General features: G+C 37.6%; 1 protein-coding gene across 3 annotated transcripts in view; it reads right to left on the reverse strand.

The window, feature by feature from the left end:
* SUCLG2 (succinate-CoA ligase GDP-forming subunit beta) overlaps positions 1 to 19,852 on the reverse strand; it is a 298,209-nt gene that overhangs the window by 131,527 nt on the left and 146,830 nt on the right. For all 3 annotated transcript variants that reach the window (XM_074404527.1, XM_074404526.1, XM_074404528.1), the window contains exons 6-7: positions 18,169 to 18,258; positions 8,632 to 8,728 (exon numbers count right to left, since the gene is read on the reverse strand). In XM_074404527.1, the coding sequence (XP_074260628.1) occupies positions 8,632 to 8,728; positions 18,169 to 18,258 (187 nt within the window). The remainder of the gene's footprint in view (positions 1 to 8,631; positions 8,729 to 18,168; positions 18,259 to 19,852) is intronic.

Raw genomic sequence — 19,852 nt, forward strand, 5'->3', positions numbered from 1 at the left:
CTGACATCTTTCATTATCTCTCTTAGAGTAGAAATTCGTGTTCTGTGATGCCAAGTCATGTCACCATAATGCTCTTTTATTTAACTTGGGATACTGATAGCCAGGGATCTTTGACTAATAATTTACGGATACTACCTATTCTTCTTCAATGTGGCTGACAGACAGCTGACTCTTGAAAGGGAAAAAACCATGGAGCATTTTTCACTCACTGAAAAGCAGTGGCTATAATCTGCTAATTTTACTTGCTTCTTATGAAAATGAAACATTGCTGTAAATGGCATGCTGGCATTAGAGACCCTAGGTAGAAGGTTCTCTCCAAGGGTTTCCCTATCACAATATTCAAGCACTTTGATACAAATCTTGTGTAGACTGGCATATTAATATATAAGAATACTTGTTGTAAGTATGAATGCAGACCACAAATGACTTAAAGCAGCACTGAGTGACAAGACAGAATCTTATATGGGAGTTAATGTCTGCTTAAATCATTAGTCTTAACCCAAAATGCCAAAATACTTTATCCACACACTGTGGACAGTTGGAGTGAATGAGTAATTACTTTCCAGAATATTGAAATCCTAATGACGGAATCCTACAATTACCAAAGGAATTGGCCAATGTTCTCTGCTTGCTACACTGGCATTTTTCTCAGCAGTTAATGACCAGTATAATAATCAATAGAAAAGCAACTTCATTCTTGGCTTTCCACTGGGTTTATAAGTACATTCTAATTAATTTATTAGTAATTTTAGCTCCTGCATTTCTCAATGGCAAGACTACTTATAACTGACACCTTCAAAATAAATGGGCAAAGGTTATCAAATTGACTTCCTAAGGGAAGAGTTTCAAATAAAGGAATTCTTGGTCAAGATCAATAAACAAGTAAATCAAAATAGCTTCAAGCTGACCTGTGCTCCTTACAAAGACTACAGTTACAAGCTGCTTCAGAGAGAGAATAATTAATGGGTATGTATGCAAAGTTCAGAAGGCAATCCCAACTACATGCCTGCAAAGCTAGATTTTCAGAGGATGCTTTCCTGTGGTATGACATTATCTCCAGGAATCATCTTCACAGACCTTTGCTGTTAAGCCAGAGCTTCAAAATGGTGACTATGGGATACAAGAAGTGTGTATCTGCAATGTTCCTGTACCAATTGTTTGCTCTCTGTAGAGAAAACCAAACAACCTAACTGGATCATTGCAGCATATATGTCTAAGTGTTTTGGGAAGTTAAAAGCACTACCTAAATATGAAGTAATTAAGAGAACTTAGGAGTTAAGAAAGGGGATCCAAATTGAGCTGTCATCTTCAAGACCCGAGTCTTTAGTGGGTAAGGGATGGAAAACGTCAAGGATGTATAGGGATTCTTTTAGACATATATTTGTTATGCCTGTTTTATATTTTAAAAGTAGTCTGTGATATTGTGATTTGTAATAAAAAATATATTTTTTGGTCTTCATCCCTAATTCCTGGCATAGAGCTCTAAAACTCTTGTGATTTCCTAAGCAACTGGGGTTCTAGGAGAATCTTGTGTTCTAACATTTGGACTTTGACCCTAATTCCCGATGCCTTGGGATTTTCTGGAAGATAAGAGAGTCTTTTGTTCTATTAAGATAAGTCTTGGTGGAGGCTTCTGTATGGGGCTGGTAGAAAGACCAAACTATGATTAGATGCTCGGAAATTTCAGCTCCACCTCCATTTTCCAGGAAGAATAATGGATCATCCCTATGTAGTAAAGCCTCCATAAAAACTTCTCAACTCTGAGGGATTTGAGAGCTTACAGGTTACTAAACACAGGGAAGTGGTAGAGGGTGGCTCACCTGTGGAGGGCAGGGAAGCTTATCACCCCTTCATGCATATCCTGCCTTATTTACCTCTTCATCTGGCTATTCATTTGTATCGTTTAAAATATCCTTTATGAAAAAATTAAAATATACTTTATAATGAATCAGCAGTAGTAAGTAAAGTGCTTCCCTGTGTTCTGAGAGCCATTCTAGTAAATGATGGAACTCAAGAAGAAGTCCTCAGAACCCCCAATTTATAGCTGGTCCATCAGAAGTACCAGAGGCTTGGTCTTGCAAGTGGCAAAGTCAGTCCCATAAGACTGACTCTTTAACCTGTGGACTCTGACACTAACTCCAGGTAGATAATAACAGAATTGAACTGAATTATAAGATACCTAGCTAGTGTCAGAAATTAGTCAGTGTGGGAAAAACTCACACATTCTGGACCCAGAAGTGCTCTTCTGTGTTGAGAGTTTGGTAGAGAAAAATGTTTGTTTTTCCCTATTACACATAGTTCCAAATAAACAAAGTGCTTTCCTGCCTTACTATCTACAATGTTGAACCATGTAAATGCTTTTCCTTGATCTTGACCACTTAATGTAGACTGGCATCAAAAATACCAGGGTATAAATGACAACTCTTGGCACTTTCTAGCCAGCTATCCCTCAGCATATTAACTTCTCTTAAGCCCAGCCCTTGTCCATACCATGGGGATCAGAGTATGTTCTACCTTAGGTGTTGGTGGCAGGAGAGACTGTATGCAAAGCGCTTAGCTTCCTAGGCAGCAGGTCCTCACAGGTTGTTAAATGACTGCACCACCTTATATGCACGTGCTTTTTAATAGACTTAGGGCTTCCCATTATTTCAGCCCAGGCTACAGAACTCTCCTCTCTCCCGCATAGTAAAAATTACCTGTTTCTTTATAATCTGAAATTTCTGTTTAGAGTAAATCTAAGCAAATATCTATCATAGTTTACATATGTACAGGTTACCCATGGTTTTCAATAAAAAGCCATCTTCTGAATAAATAAGAATTTTCCTAAAATAGTTGGAATTTTAGGCATCACAAATAGTAGGAAACAAGATTTTTGGTTAAAATATAAGGGTAAGAGGCTGTTGGTGACCCTGAAATCATATCACACTTGCGGATAAGGCCAAGGCTAAAGATTGGTACAGAACATCTCCAAATGAGGATCTAAGCCAAGGGCAGCAAACTAAGGCCCTCAGGCCAGCCCTGTTTTTATGGATAACAGATTGGAATACAGCCACATTCATATTGCCTATGGCTGCCTTCGCAAGACAAAAACAGAGGTGAGTAGTGTCAATAGATACTGTATGGCCCACAAACCCCCAAATATTTGCTAACTGGTCCTTGACAAAGTTTCCCAGTCCTTGCTAAGTCAACTCTTACATCTGTATCCACTTGTCTTAACCAAGTGATAAATACACAGGCATCATATTTGATAGTGAAGGAGAAACTTAGAGAATGAGCATTCCATTAATATGAAAACCAAAAATAAATAAATAACAAGATAAACAAAAACTTGTGGCTGCACAAAAGGAGTAGATTAATCCTTAAATACTAACTGACTCTTACATTTTTATTTCCCCCTGTAGAACCCTTCTAAATGTACTTCTAGAACTGACGTGTTAAAAATGGATTGGTGTCTATGTCAACAGCAGGGCAATAAAATAAACCTGCCTTGCTCAAACCCCTAACTTTCTCATTTAATAAAACAACAAACAATATAAAATGTATTTTCAGAGGTGCTGAGCTTCGTCCGGACATTAAGATTTTCAATGTCATGTTAATGAAACTTCAATTCCATAGAAAATTCATCTTGAACAAAGGCCATTCTGTATAGAAAGTGGGTAAAAAAAAAATACCTATTAATATTTATAAAACAATTTTCACCATCAAAAGCACATTGTTACATGCTTGATAGATTATACGAATGAATTTTCCTTCTGAAAAAATATCAAAGAAAGCTGTGGTACTTATATGCATAGGGTGTTTGTTGTTTTGTTTAGTGGTGTGAGATTCTGTGAGCTGCTAATTCAACAATCTCGATGGAAAACATGACTGGCAGTTTGAGGCCTCTGACCCTGGAATTTTAACAGAGGAATGTGTCACAGAATCAAACAAAAGAAAAATACATTTCAGAGGGGAAACTTACACATAAAAGAAGCATAAAAACAGCAGGAAATAAGACTGTCATAATTAGTTTGAAAAATAATCTGTCTTCAAGCAATGTACTATGTTTGATTTGTGATAAATACCCATAATGTGCTATTGAAACACGCTTTGCCAAAATGGCCTTAAAACGCTGATACTTTCAAATTAGTCCCACTTTCCATTAAATATTGATGTTCTGAGAGTTGTATACTTTCTAGAACTTTTTTTTAGTGACTGTGAAAAGAGAAAATAGATATGGGGTGGGTAGGGGGGTTGGGGGAGGTAAAGAACTGAAAATGTTCTTGAAAATAGAGTCTTGTGTATAAAGAGAGAAACAGAGAAACACCCACCAACAACATGGGCACTTGCTAACAAGAAGCAACAGGGTGGTTATTTAGGGAAATCAATCTGAAGAAAGAAAGGAATTTGATGTGCCAGTTAACTATGGATAACCCGGCTTTAATTCTCATGGAATCTTAGCCAGATAGTCACCGCTTCAAACTGGATCTCATTCCTTTGGCTCGGTGAATGAATTTCAGCTCCCAACTGATAAAGATGCCCTAATGTAGGAATTCTTAACCTCTAGACTATGGACAGATGAGGTGAGGTCATTCTCTGTGGACAGGGACCATCTGTTTAGCGTCATACATGCAGGTAGCACAGCCTCCAAGTTGTGACAACTAAAAATGTTCCCTGGGGGACAAAATGCCCAACCTTCCTACGGAGTACAACGTGCTTTAAAGACATCAGAGAAAGGAGTCTGTGTACAGATAGAGCTGGCTGAAGGTAGGAAGAAATCCCCGATTCTCTTCGGGCCTTACACCAGTTCATACCTTAAGATTTCCCTGTTATAGGAATAAAGTAACTTTTTAACAAAAACAAAGCTAATATAGGTTTCTGTCATTAGCAACCATTATAATCCTTGGCTAACAGTTACTAAACTATATTGCAGTTAGTAGTCTCAAATTATATTTTTCGAATCAGATTATTAATCTTACATGAATAAAGAGTTCCTGGACTACAGTTCTTTCTCTATGTCAAAAATTCCCTATGAGTGACTTAGCAGCATAGATGTTATCAAGGCCACTGTTCTTCACACAACATTACTTGTTATACAAATATGTGAATGATAACCTGAATTCTAAAAAATAGCACTCACTGACCAATGGTAGGCCAAAAAAATTTTCCTAAAAAGAGGTGGTACAGGCTGGGTACAGTGGCTCACACCTGTAATCCCAGCACTTTGGGAGGCCAAGGCGGGCAGATCACCTGAGGTCAGGGTTCAAGACCAGCTTGGTCAATGTGGTGAAACCTCGTCTCTACTAAAAATACAAAAATTAGCTGCAGTGGTGGGTGCCTGTAATCCCAGATACTCTGGAGGCTGAGACAGGAGAATCGCTTGAACTCAGGAGGCAGCAGGTGCAGTGAGCTGAGATTGCACCATTGCACCCCAGCCTGGATGACAGAGTGAGACCCTGTCTCAAAAACAACAACAAAAAGGTGGTACAATGTGATGCTGGGCTCCTTAAACTTCTAAATTTAAGAATAATTATTAAATCAAAGTTTCAATATGGAAATTTTAATGGGAAATGTTCTACCACTACTGATGTAAACATAAATAACAAATACTCAGATTATAAATATTAAAATTATCAATATTGCTAAAATATAAATGACTGCTTCTACAGTTTCTAAATAAAAGATAGCTTTAGGGGACTGTGATAATGATGAAGATCAATTTGTACATTTGGTCATTAATCACCATTTCCTAACTGGGTTTAATTTGACTACTGCTCATTAGAGTTATAAACCAACATACTCATTTAATTGTGATTATAATTCAATTGCTGAACTTTTATGGTACAATGAACAAATTAATAGCTAAAGATAATTCTGCTCTTTAAAATAACACATAAGACACGTTTTAATGAACTGTATATAAAAAATGTTTTATGATGATTCCCTTTAAAAAAAAAATCTCAAGACTCTTGCATTCTCTTAATAATTAAAAATAAAACTTCAGACTCACAACATTTTATAAATACCCTCTAAAAAATGGTTCCCAGCCAGGCACGGTGGCTCATGCCTGTAATCCCAGTACTTTGATTATCTGGCCCAGGCAGGCAGATTATGAGGTCAGGAGATCGAGACCACCCTGGCTAATCGGGTGAAACCCCATCTCTACTAAACACACACACACACACACACACACACACACACACACACACACACACACACAAATTAGCTGGGCATGCCAGTAGTCCTAGGTACTCAGGAGGCTGAGGTCAGAGAATAGCTTGAAGATGGGAGAATCACTTGAACTCAGAAGGTAGAGTTTGCAGTGAGCCAAGATTGAGCCACTGCACTCCAGCCTGCTGATGCCTTGTGACAAAGCAAGACTCTGTCTCAAAAAAAAAAAAAAGAAAAAAAGAAAAAAGAAAAAAGAAAAAAGAAAAAAAGGAAAAGAAAAAAAAATAAAGAAAAGGTACCCACACCTTTGTTCCCTGCAGTCAAAACATAGCCTGTGACTGCTTCCCAAAGGGATGAATAAAAATTTTGTATTGCAGCCATTTTTATCCCACTTCATAGCTATAACTGAATTTACATTTTTCTTAATACGAAGCAACTAGGCTGCTTGTGTATACTAGTTTAAAGGTAATACATGACCTTTAAGAACTTGTGTTAAACCTTCTCCTTCATTTCTTAGATTTAATTATCAAAATGAATTTTGACTGTTATTCCCTGACAAACTGGAGACTACTCCTAGGTCACGTTCATGAAAGCAAGTAATTAGTTTAAATGAGAAAAAGTAGAAAAGGCAGGTTGCTACAGTTGAGTCTGGAGTATCAGAATGAACATGCAAGCTGGACTCAAGAGTGACACGGGTTCAAATCCCAGTTTCTGTAACTAGCGGCCCCTGGGAGAGTCACACTGGTTTTTCAATCCTCTAAAAAATAGGGATAACTACTTTTTCAGGGTTGTGGTAAAGAATATGAAAGAATGTATGTATAAGTTTATCACAGTGCCTGGCATATAAGCTCAAAAAACAGCATCTTCCCCTTCCTTTCTTCTCTTTATGAAATATTCATGATTTTATAGCGATAGCGATTTTAAAAAAAATTTATGAATACAGGTAACTTGTTTATAAACAACCAAGTTCAGATTTCTATCAGATGGCCATTTGTAGAAATCATGAAATACATTATTTTCAATGGCATCCTAAACATAAAGTCTTTGCTTGCTCTTGTCTGAAATCTATACCTTTCCTGGGCTACTCTGAGACTACCTGAGAAGAGGAATTCCATTTTATCAATGTTAAAGACTAGCCTATTTTGTATCTGACACTGCATGCATACTCATATACGATCTCATCTTATTTTCACAACACTCTATGAGCTAGGCATCATTTTCACCACTTACTTGATTAAAACAAAAAAAAGACCTGAAACTTAGGTAGGCTAAGTAACATGCCTAGATCCGTAGCCAAAACATGGCAGATACAGAATTTATGTTTAGGCCTCTCTGGATTCCAAGGAAATGATAATGTAGCTTCTCTGAGTCTAGCTACAGAATCTCTGAAATGTGCTAAGAAGAAAATATTGTCTCATCCACCTTGCCTCAAAAGTTGATGTGTTTACACATAATGATACACCCCATTTACCAATTCAATGCAAAGTCCTACTTACTGACTGTAACATGCTAAACAACACGCAATACAATGGAGGTAAAATGTACTAAAAAAGAAGGGGTTCATGGAGCTTATAGTCTATCCTACTCACCTGCTATTTCACTCTTTTGATAGCAAAAGCTTGTGAATGTGTGTGAGGAACCCCACCTTTCCCCCACCACACACATACATTCAAGCTTTTGCTATCAAATTAATAAGAACATATAGAACATTTGCTGTATGCAAGAAACAGTGCAGTCATCCTAGGTACTGAGATATAAAATAGTCATTTATACTCTACAAGTACCTGATGGATAGGAGAAACCTTCACCAATGCCACCTTCTCCTGCCTGAAGCAGAAACTACAACTAAGTAGAGTTCAACTGGGGGCCTTAGGGGCTTCACCAAGGTGATATAAATCCAACCCAGAAGACAAGGTGAAATTATATACAGATTTAGGCAAACTAAAGATGTTCAAAAAGCTCCAGTTCCATAAAGGCACATGCATTCATTACACCCAAGTGTGTGGTTCCCATTTCTACACAAATCTTTACCTTAGTCACAACAGTGATGCACCGAAAAAATAAGGTAGAGGGAAACAGGTGGATGGATGTTTCTTTTCTTTTATTATTATTTTTATTATTATTGAAACAGGGTCTCCGTATGTTACCCAGGCTGGTCTCGAAGTCTTGGCCTCAAGTGATCCTCCTGCTTCGTCCTCCCAAAGTGCTGGGATTACAGGCACAAGCCACCACACCAAGCCTGGATGTTCTTAAGTAAAACAACCAGTAGCTTCCTTAGAGCTTGGCATTTAGCTACCAACAAACCTAAGCGCTGAAATGTTCAACTGTGTCATGGGAGCATTTGAAACTATGGCAGAAATTAAATTACTGAAAGGAATTAATGCAAAGCTGCTGTTATAGTCTTTTGTGCAATTTAATTTACAGTTTGCATAAATAATTACAATACTTTCATTTGTTTTCTCTATTTTTTTTTTTTTTTACCTTGTCCTTCTGGAGTTTCACCAAAGGGATTCACTTCCACCTGAGTAGCATCAACTTTCAGGAAGAGATTATATAGCTTCGTAATTTGATCTGCAGCCTAAATGTGATCAAGTGAAATAGAATTATACCAAAGCAGTAAAAAAAAAAAAAATTTATTTTGCTGAATTAATGAAACCTTGAAAATAGAAAGTTATGTTTTTATTTTCAGTTAGGTTTTCTGAAGGGAAAAACAGAAAAACATAATTATTCTAATTTCTGGTGCTATTCATTAAAAGGAATTGCTCAACTCTCCTCCAGACACCAGAAGAGACCATTATCAAGAAAACAAAATATTTTCAGTATAGCCTAAAATCTTGTTAATCTTTTTGTAAATTATCATGTCTCTATTAGCAGAGTTAAGCTGCAATATAAGCTACAATCATTAATACAAACAAGCTCCATTTAAGTAAAAGGTAAACACGATTTTGAGAGTTTATAATGACTAGGTTTTTCTTATTGTGTTGAAATAAAACAGTTATTATATTCATCAATCCAACCCATAATCTGTGAAACAACAATTACTGAGTATCTAATGGAAACTGTTAAAAAACAGGAAGATGAAAGTGCTTAATAGTATAGTTACCGAACAGCACAGTTCGAACTGAAATAGTTTGTCCCAAAGGCAGTAACGACAAAGAGCAAGAATATCCAAGGTTGTCCTGTTATGCCCTGACTTCGTTTTTCTCACTTGGCTTGAAATTCACTCATTCATTCATTCTTTTCAACCACTATTTCTTCACTGCCTATGATATAGCAGGCTGGTATCCTGTGAGCTGGGGCTTGAAATAAGAACATGAATGAGCCGTCCGCCTGCCCTGGAAAGCTCCTGTCAATAAGGAAAGGAGTACGTGATGCACAGAGCAAGGGGGTTGATCACGGCGAAGCATTAGATATCAGTCTCATTCCTGGCTCCATTTTTCTCTCAAGCCACAGTTTTCCCATTGGCGTATTTCACTCACTGTGCCAGCCTTACATTATTTGCAACAGATCCATTTTCTGTTCCCCAACTCTACTCTGTAGATGAAGGGAGCTGACTCTTACAGGCTGAGTTTTCTAGGTTCCTAGGGCAGCTGGTTTCCAGCTGGGGTCAGCCAATGGGAAGCAGTGGTGAGAGACGGAGGTGGGGAGAAGGGAAAAGCCAGGGTACTTCTACTCCTCTCTTTCTATCAAGGCAGCATCTCCTCCTCTGGCTCTTGCTCCCACTGGAGAAGCCCACCAGGGTTCTAGCTTCTGTATCCAAGGTCCAGTAAACACTGCTGCCTCATTTTTGTTCCTGGAACACGAAGATGGATATGCTCTAGGTTGCCTTTCTGTTTAAAGTATTCAGCTCTTGCAGCACCTATGAAACACATCCCTAAAGTAAATACCCACTGGTGTAAATATTGCAAGTGGTTCCAGATTTGACTGAAGAACTATGGATTTAATTCATGCTATCTTAATGTATTTTACGTCTACCTGCAAACATCTTTAAATTCAAATGTGAGGCCCAGTAGATATAAACAAACCCACAAAATGAGTATGATTAAATGTTTTTAGTATTAAATATTTGTATGAGTAGATAATACATGTACATGATATAAAATTCCCAAAGTACCTAAGAGTTTTCCCTGATTGTACCACTCAACCACACAGGCCCCCAGCAGCAGCCACCTCATCAATTTGTGCTTTATCTGAGAGATATTCTGGGTCTAAGAAGGTATGCATCCCTGCTTCATCTGTCTTAAAAAAGCAAACTTGTTTCTGTGCCTCATTTCTTTACCTAACAGATTTTTAGAGACATCAGCAACACAGGTAGATCAATAGTATCCTTTTAATTGACTACATAGTATCTTACTGTATTGATATATATTTCCTTTAACCTTTCACTTAATGACCATTTGGATTGTTTCTAATAGGTTGATATCATAACACTGCCTTACTTGTCTCTGTACATTTATCATACAGGTGATTACAGATTTGTAGAATAAATTACCCAGAGTGAAGGAAAAAGGAGTGCATGCATTTTCAGTATCAAAAGATTCTGTTAAAATTGTCCTTGATAGAAGCTGTCCCTAATTTTCACTCCTACGAAGTGAAAATTATCAGAGACGTTGTTTTCCAATTCACAATCATTAGCCATTTGTATCTTTGCCAATGTGTTAGGTAAAAAATGGTATCTCACTGATATGATTTGGCTCTGTGTCCCCACCCAAATCTCACCTTGAATTGTAATAATCCCCACAAGTCCTGGGAGGGACCCAGTGAAACGTAATTGATTCGTGGTGACAGGATTTTCCCATGCTGTTCTCATGATAGTGAATAAATCTCAGGAGATCTGGCGTTTTTATAAAGGGCAGTTCCCCTGCACAAGCTCTCTTGACCGCCACCATGTGAGAAGTCCCTTTGTTCTTCCTTTGTTTTTCCCCATGATTATGAGGCCTTCCCAACCATGTACAACTATGAATCATTTAAACCTCTGTCCTTCATAAGTTACCCACTCTCAGGTATGTCTTTATTATCAGCATGAGAACAGATAAATACACTCACATATAGTTTTAATTTGAACTTATTTTACTATGAATGAGTTTGTGCATTATTCTGTGAGTTTAAGAGATATCTTATTTCTTTTTCTGTGAATTTTGCCTATTTTCCTGTTGAGATTTTGGTCTCATTAATTTATTGGAGTGGTGTGTGTGAGTGTGTGTTTACAAGATGGTCTTGCTCTGTCACCCATACTGGAGTATACTAGCACAAACGTGGCTCACTGTAGCCTTGAACTCCTGGGCTCAGATGATCCTACCACCTCAGCCTCCCAAATAGCTAGACTACAGGCACATGCAACTACACTCAGCTAATTTTTTATTTTAAATTTTTCTAGAGATTGCGTCTCACTGTGTTACCCAGGCTGGTCTTGAAATCCTGGTCTCAAGCAATCCTCTTGCCTCAGCCTTGCAGAATGTTGGCATTACAGGTATGAGCCACCGTGCCCAGCCTATCGGACATATTTTTATATGAAGGAAATTGGCTCCTCCTGTCATGTAAATTACAAATATTTTTTCCCTTTTAACATTTACCTACTAAACATATTTTTTCTACTTTTGCCACATGGAAATTTCAGAATAATGCCATTCTTATATGGCTTCTGGCTTTATGTCCAACTTTTAAAAGGCTAAACCCATTCTGAGGTGTTTTTTTTTTTTTTTTTTTTTGAGATGGAGTCTCACTCTGTCATCCAGGCTGGAGTGCAGTGACGTGATGTAGGCTCATTTCTGAGAGTATTTTTTAAAATTCTCCCATTGTTTTTTTCTCGTATTCTTTATAATTTCCTTTATTTAATGTTTCCATTTTTTTAATCCAAATAAAATTTAAGTTAAAGTGTGAAGCCAGCAAATACTTCATTGCTGAATATTTTTTGTATTTTGGGGGGGTTTTCTAGGTCAGCAATGGGAGCTTGCAATGTGAGTTGGACAGGGCATCCTATATATCCGGGGTACCTTGGCATCCACTGTAGTGATACAACCTCTGCAGGGTCACCACTCTATAAATATTGATTGAATTAAAGATTAATTTAATTCTAAGGGGGGACTAGATAATAGAAATAACTTCTGGGTACATATATATGTATAATCTAATCCAGTTACTTCAAAACTTCCTTTTTAAAAAATTGTGATAAAATATACAAAATATAAAATTCACCATATCTCAACCATTGTGGAACCAATCTCTAGAACTTCTTCATCTTCCCTCAAACTCTGTATCGCTAAACAGACTCTCATTCTCCTCTTCCCACTGCCTCTGGCAACATCATTCTACTTTGTGTCTATAAATTTGACTATTCTAGACAGCATCTCTGTCTCTCCCTCTCTGTCTCTACACACGCACACACACATACACATACACACACACACACACACACACACACACACATCTCCATATAGATATATATGTATAGATATATAGAGATAGAAGATATATATGTATGTGTATATATATATATATATACACACATACACTAGAGATATCTATCTATATATGTATATACATACATAAAATAAAAGCTATGCATATAAACATATACTAGATACTTGTGGAACCATACAGTGTTTGTCTTTTTCTGACTGGCTTATTTCACTTAGCACAATGCCCTCAAGCCCAATCCATACTGTAGTATGTGTCAGAATCTTCTTTTACAAGGCTCAATAAAGTTCCATTATAGTATATACCACATTTTGTTTATCTATTCATCCACAGATGTATACTTAAATTGTTTCAGAACTTCTTAAGCCTATACCAACTTTGCTTAGTATAAAGCCTGAATTTTCTGCACATTAATGCCATTGTAATTTATACATTAGCATAGCATTCTGGAGATATTTTCTGTTTTAATTTTCAGTGTTATACAAAGACACACTATAATTTTTTGAGCAAGACTAAAACATAATTTGACTTGGAGACATCTCCAAATCAAGCTGGTTCTCCCTTGTAGATCTTCCAATGACAAACCCTTGTATGATGTCTTATTCCAGAGGCTATACACTACATGGTTACAAGGACTAGGCAGAAAGAATGTGTAAGTGTGACCAGGTGTAACAGGGAGTGGTATGGCATGTGGCAAGTTAAGATTCGCTTTCCTGCTTTCTACATGGGTTAAATGTTTAAAAATAAGCACAGGTCAAAGTTGTTTACTACTGCCATCTACTTTCTTGGCTTATAACCACTCTGCACAAAAATTTTTCTGCACTTTTGCCACCAACTAATGTTAACAAGTTTGTCTGTTAAGCAATTTTTAAAAATTGAAATCCGTAAAATCAAATATGAATACATGAAAACCTGACAAGTTTATAAGATTCTTTAAAAATGTCTCACCAGAAGCATAAAGACAAAGGGCCTCAGAACCGTGCGGGCACAGTTATGCACTGGGTCACTAAGAGGGTGTTTACGAAGGCATTGTACCTGGCCACTCCGCCCTTGACCCTCAACCCAGCTGAATATGACATATCCCCGGAAACCCAGCAGGCACAAGCCAAGTGGTTGGCTGTAAGGGCTCAGCTGAAATGGGAGTACTTGCTTCAGTACAGTGACCCTAACAGTTGACAGCTTATTGAAGATCCTGCCTTGATTTCTTGGACCTATGCAAGATCGGCAAATGTCTATCCTAATTTCACAACTACTCCTAAAAACTCACGCTTAGGAGCTCTGTGTGGAATTAGGCACTTCTTCTGGTATTACGTTTTCAAAACTAAGAGGAATAGGAAAGGAAAACTTATCCAGGAAGGAAAATTGGATCAAACATTTAACATCTGCCAGTGATGACTATATGTATTCTTGCTGAAATAAATCATCTATTAATTTTAAAAAAGTCTCAACAGGTTAAGAATTTTACATATTTTTCTTGCATTCTAGACATTATCATCAATATTCACATATGGCTCTCAAATCAAGCCAGTCAGTGCAAGATCACAAACCACTTAAAGAGGTGTTTGTGATCTTGCACTGACTTGGACCATCAGATCTTTTCATCAGCCTAAAACCTAGAGGCACATGTTTACAGTTCATGGCACCCATGTTTTCAGAAATGAACAGTATAGATGATAACTAAGATTCACCTGAGAAACTTGTAAGTTTTAGTCATGTAATTGTCCGTTCCACTACCATCCTCAGTTTTTCTTTCTGTGGTTTTAGTTACCCACGGTCTACTGTGGTCCAAGTTATTAAATGGAAAGGACAAAATTATGGAATAAAATCCTTGGATGGAACACAGTATTAAAGTCACTGAAGGATTACAACCTCTACAGCAACACTTTGATGAGTTAAAAAGAAAGAGACAAAACTTCTAAAATGATGTTCTTCTAAAAGGTTGTGGTGAAAACCTTCAATTATCCAGGATTCCCAACCAGTGACATCATCTGTTCCTGACATCCAGCCACTGACACCTGTGGCTTGATGATCCAGGATCATCCAAAGTAGATGTCGCTCCTGAAGTATTGCCAGGAGGTCATGAGTAGCTCAATGCTACATCAAAATGCTCATATCACTCACCCTACATCTTACCATGTAGACGTTGTATCATCTGACATCATCACAAGAAGGATGAATACACTACCATGAGGTATTTTGAGAAAGAGACCATACTCACATCACTTTTATTACACTTTATTGCTATTGTTCTATTTTACTGTTGTTAATATCTTACTGTACCTAATTTTTTTTTTTTTTTTTTTTGAGATGGAGTTTCACTCTTGTTACCCAGGCTGGAGTGCAATGGCGCGATCTCGGCTCACCACAACCTCCACCTCCTGAGTTCAGGCAATTCTCCTGCCTCAGCCTCCTGAGTAGCTGGGATTACAGGCACGTGCCACCATGCCCAGCTAATTGTTTTTTGTATTTTTAGTAGAGACGGGGTTTCACCACGTTGACCAGGATGGTCTCGATCTGTTGACCTTGTGATCCACCCGCCTTGGCCTCCCAAAGTGCTGGGATTACAGGCATGAGCCACCACGCCTGGCCTGTACCTAATTTTTAAGTTAAACTTTAACCTAGGTATATATATATCCAGAAAAAAAAGAGTATATATAGAGTTTGGTAGTAGGTAAGCTTCAGGCATCCACTGGAGGTCTTGGAACGTATCCTCCACAGATAAGGGGGACTTACTGTATTAAGCTTTCCTATGTCTTAATATTTTTCAACGAATTCTCACAAAAATAGACTTTAGTTGGGAACAAATACTTGGTAGTTTTCATGTAAAGTAAAATATCATGTTTATATTTGTTGTGTCTAATATTAATCACATTTTAGAGACAACAGGCATGAGTCACAGAAAAGATACTAATCATTTTACAATACTGTCATTTTACATGGTATTCAACTATGAGTGAGGTACCTCCAAATGCCTAAACCACATCCTAGATGAAAATTAAGTAACTTTCAATGTCACATTGAATCTAAGGCATCTCTAAGATACTGTTTCTTTAGGAAAAGATCATTGATTGATGATTGTTTCAATGTTTCCCTTCTCTACTGACCCATCTGCTCATTGTAGACTGGCTCTCAAGGTAGAACCTTTCACTAATTCCCACAGCTTGAGCAAGCACCATAAAGCAGAGATTCCCAAGCTTGCAACTCCAGTACAAAGCTTTCCCTGAGATCCCAAGCCATATATTCCTTCTACTGTAGAAATACACTCAGTTGTCCCTAGATGAACAGCTTCCAACATGACTACAGCTGAGTTCTCTCTCTCTCTGTCTCTATGTCTCTGTCTCTCTGTCTCTCTCTCTCTCTCTTCCCCCCACCCCACCCTTTCACATTCCTTTATCCACCCCGCTTCCTGTACTCTCTCAGCCAGCAGGCAGATGTTTACTGGTCGGTGAGCCTCTGAAGAAAAATGGTTGTGTTTCATTGTCTCTGCTCCCCAAGGCACACCAGACTGAGCAGCACCCAATCAGTGCTCATCCCAAGCTGCTGAGAAAATGAAGATTTAAAGCTTTCATGGAATTAGCAGTGAAGAAAGAAAGAAATAACAGATTTAAAACATTTTATTTCCTTTCCTCAATAAATTAAGTCAAAGTTATATTGACAATATGGCCACTTACTGACCCCTGAGTTCTGACATGTTCATCTTCCTTCCATAGGTTAACTCATTTAAAACCTAGAGTGTTTCAGGCACTAGGAAAACACTAGTAAGCCATTTAAGAACTATAAATAACTCTTAATTTTCTCTTATAATACGTAGTGAGGGGGGAGTATCCTGTGATGTACATTATACTGTTAATAACTTCTCTAGAACTCTCTATTACATTCACCTCTTGAGCTTTTAAATATGTGGTTAGCAGATTTTGCCCATTCTTCCGCCATGAAAGCCACCTTTTGCTGACTCCCTAGGAACCTCTTCAAAGTGGACACCTAGATGTGTTGTTTAACCTAGTCATGTACATGACAAATGCTTCTTGAGGAATAAAAATAGATGCCAAGCACTTTGCCAGCTGCTGGCAACACAGAAGAGAGGAGAATGGACAAAGTCCCTGCTGTAGTAAAGATTAGGATCTAGCAAAGGTGACTGCAAATAAATAAGAGAAATACAGATGTCCAAAGTGATATGGAGGAGGGAGACAGGGTCACTGTGCACACTGGAACTGACTGCTGGACAGGGCAGCTAGACCATGGGAGATGAGCTTTTGGTGACCACCACTGCTACAGGAGAAGCCCTTTAATAAATGTCAAGTGAATGGCTAATGTAGCTGGTATCCTCATTTTCAGGAAGTGAAACCAATGACTGTAGCAAAAAGTCAGGAATCTTCCAGTATCTTCTTTAGACAGATTACTATGCTGGCATCTCTTTGCTAGTCTCAGAAATGGAAATTAGTTCCTCTAATTCTCCACTGAATCTTGGCCCCTTCTCTGTCATCCTGAGGTTTAGTCCCAGTTGATCCTTTCTCATTCTACCATCTTCAACCTTTTGCTTTCAAAGTGAGCCTTTACTCATTTTCAAATAAACGGTTTCCCTTCATTTAAGCATATATATATTTTTAAAACCTTATTCTACTTTAACCCTCTTTGACTTGCCTACTGCTACCATAAAACTTCCAGAGAGATAGTCAATCAAAAGAAAAACACAGGAAGAAAAGAGTGGATCATCTACTGTCTTACGGGAACCGTGCTGCCCAACCAAATTAAAGGACACACTCTATAATCTCTTCATAAAGCCCCAGGCCAGAGAACATAGACACGCACACACAGGCACGCAATTTAGGATCATTAAGGTGGCTTCTCTGAGTAATAGAGGAAGGAAAAAGTAAGTTCATCTGATTTCGCTGTGGTACTAGGAAGCTTGGCCCGCTAGACATATAATCAGGTGCACAGGCTGGACCCAAAGGCAGAGCAGGGCACAATGCTCAAGACAGATTCTGTCCCTCAACAGCTCTGAGGCCAATTGTTTGTTCTTTGAATATAAGGGATATTATTACAAAATTGGCGTATTTTAAGTTGTTCACTTTATGTCATCAATGTTCATTTCAAATGCCCATTAGCTATGAAAGAAAAGCAATTTAGCTAAATAACATGTATTATTAATACCAATAAGAATGGGCCTTTATGGAGCACTACAATAAGGAGTTTCGCACACATTATTTTACCGAATCCCCACAATAAGCTCTCAGGAGTAGTCATCATTTCCATTCTACAGATGATGAAACTAAAGTTCGAATGAGCTGAATCACACACCTGCCAGTGCTATGTACCAGCAATGCTACAGAAAAAATACAGATTACCATCCATCATAAAGTGTATGTGTCCACATGCAATACACATGCAGACACATACCAAAATACATTAAAAGACACATCATAAACATCCTCTTTTAAAACATCAGGTAAATACTTTTCTTTATCATAAACAGCTGGAGGCAAAAATTATAAAACAATAAATAATCCCGTTTCCTAATCGCAGACACTAGACGCAATTAAGCATGTTCCCAAATGTTTTCTGAAACAAGTCAGACACACCATCCCCCAACGGCTTATATACCTGGCTTTTCAAAGGCCCAACAAAGCCTAGATTTTCTGCCATCCGCTGAGCTTGGCTGTCCTTTATTCCTTCAAAAATATCAATTTGCTCCTAGTAAAAATAAATCAAATAAACAAAATTCAGACAGTGAACTAAGAAGATTTACAACCCCAAAAGAAAATGCTTAGTATTTATTTGCAAATGAGTAATTAAAGCATGGCACCTATCCAGAGATCTCTGAGCAGGGCTCCCACAGATGCCTGTAGGGTATGTTTTAATTAGCAGACCATCTATAAAACAGCCCTTCCAAAAACTATATAATTCTTCACGGTGGCAGGCTGACAAGAAGATCTGATGCCAGTTTTCACTTTTAATTACTATACAGATGGCATTGACGAATATTTAGTCAGTTAATTTTTATGACATCTTTTGGAAGGCTTCCAAAGTAAGGTTTTCCTGCCTAATATTAGTTAAGTTTAAAGCCTGTCATAGATAGGTTAAATATTACATTATGATTTAAACACTCTATTGGTGATAATTCTTATTGATATCTTACCTCTACAAAATGCTATTGACTCAAAGACACTGAGCACTGTTCATATACATTATTTCATGAATCCTCTTAATAAATGGAATGGCTTGATTTAAATAATGTGAACTTTGAAAATAACTAGGTGTTATTGGTAAGTCTGCATATAAACTCTCAATTCAATTTCCAAGGTAACTGGTGAAAATATTTTAAAACTAATCACTCAAGTATGAGTACAGCAGGTCTGCAAATAACGTTACTCCATTCAAAGTTATTTTAGAGAAACAAAAAAGAATCAATTCCTAGCCAAGGCCACTGTCTGTGTGGAGTCTACACGTTCTACCCTTGTCTGAGTAAGTTTTCTCTGGGTCCCCTGCTTTTCTCCCACATCCCAAATCTGTACCTGTCAAGTGAACTGGCATGTCTATGCAGTCCCAGTCTGAGTGGGTGGTGGGTGTGCTGTGTGAGTGTGCTCTGAAATGAGATGGTGTCCCATCCAGGGTGGGTGCTTTCCTTGCACCCTGTGCTCTAGCCACCAGAGACCCTGAGCTGGAATAACTGGATAAATAATGATCTTATTTGTTCTTATGAAATCTTTTAAATGTATACATGGTTCCTATTTATTTTAATGTGTAACATTAGAAATGTGTTGGTCTTCATTTAGGAGTTGGGTGATGTTTTTGTGAGCAGAAATATGCCATAGGAACTTAAGTCTTGTTTATATCAATTAGCCTATGTATGGTAACACTGGTTTCCTTATACAGCGTTTCCATTCAAGTCACAATTTCCAAGAATCTGCTGACGATACTAAGTGAGTGTGTATTGTACATTATTTAGACAAAGAGATTTAAGAAATAAACTATCCCCTTTTCAAAGGGAAACAAAAAATCATTTTCTAAAAGAAATAATGAATGTTTCTGGTGGAAAATTTTAATATAATTTTGACCCCAAAACCCATATTAAAAACTTGAATTTTAGTTCTGAAAAGTTATGTTGTTCTCCTTACAGCTGAGGTAGGTTAAGAAGCACTTGATATACATCATCTCATTGAATCCTTACAATCTCATAGGATAGAAATCACCCCATGTTCATCTTACTGATTTAAAAATTAGGTTTAGAGACTTTGAGAAACTTGCACTCTGATTAAATTTGACCTCCGATCTATGACTTGAAACT

This window comes from Saimiri boliviensis, chromosome 8 (genome assembly GCF_048565385.1).
Source record: "Saimiri boliviensis isolate mSaiBol1 chromosome 8, mSaiBol1.pri, whole genome shotgun sequence".
Classification (NCBI taxonomy): domain Eukaryota; kingdom Metazoa; phylum Chordata; class Mammalia; order Primates; family Cebidae; genus Saimiri; species Saimiri boliviensis.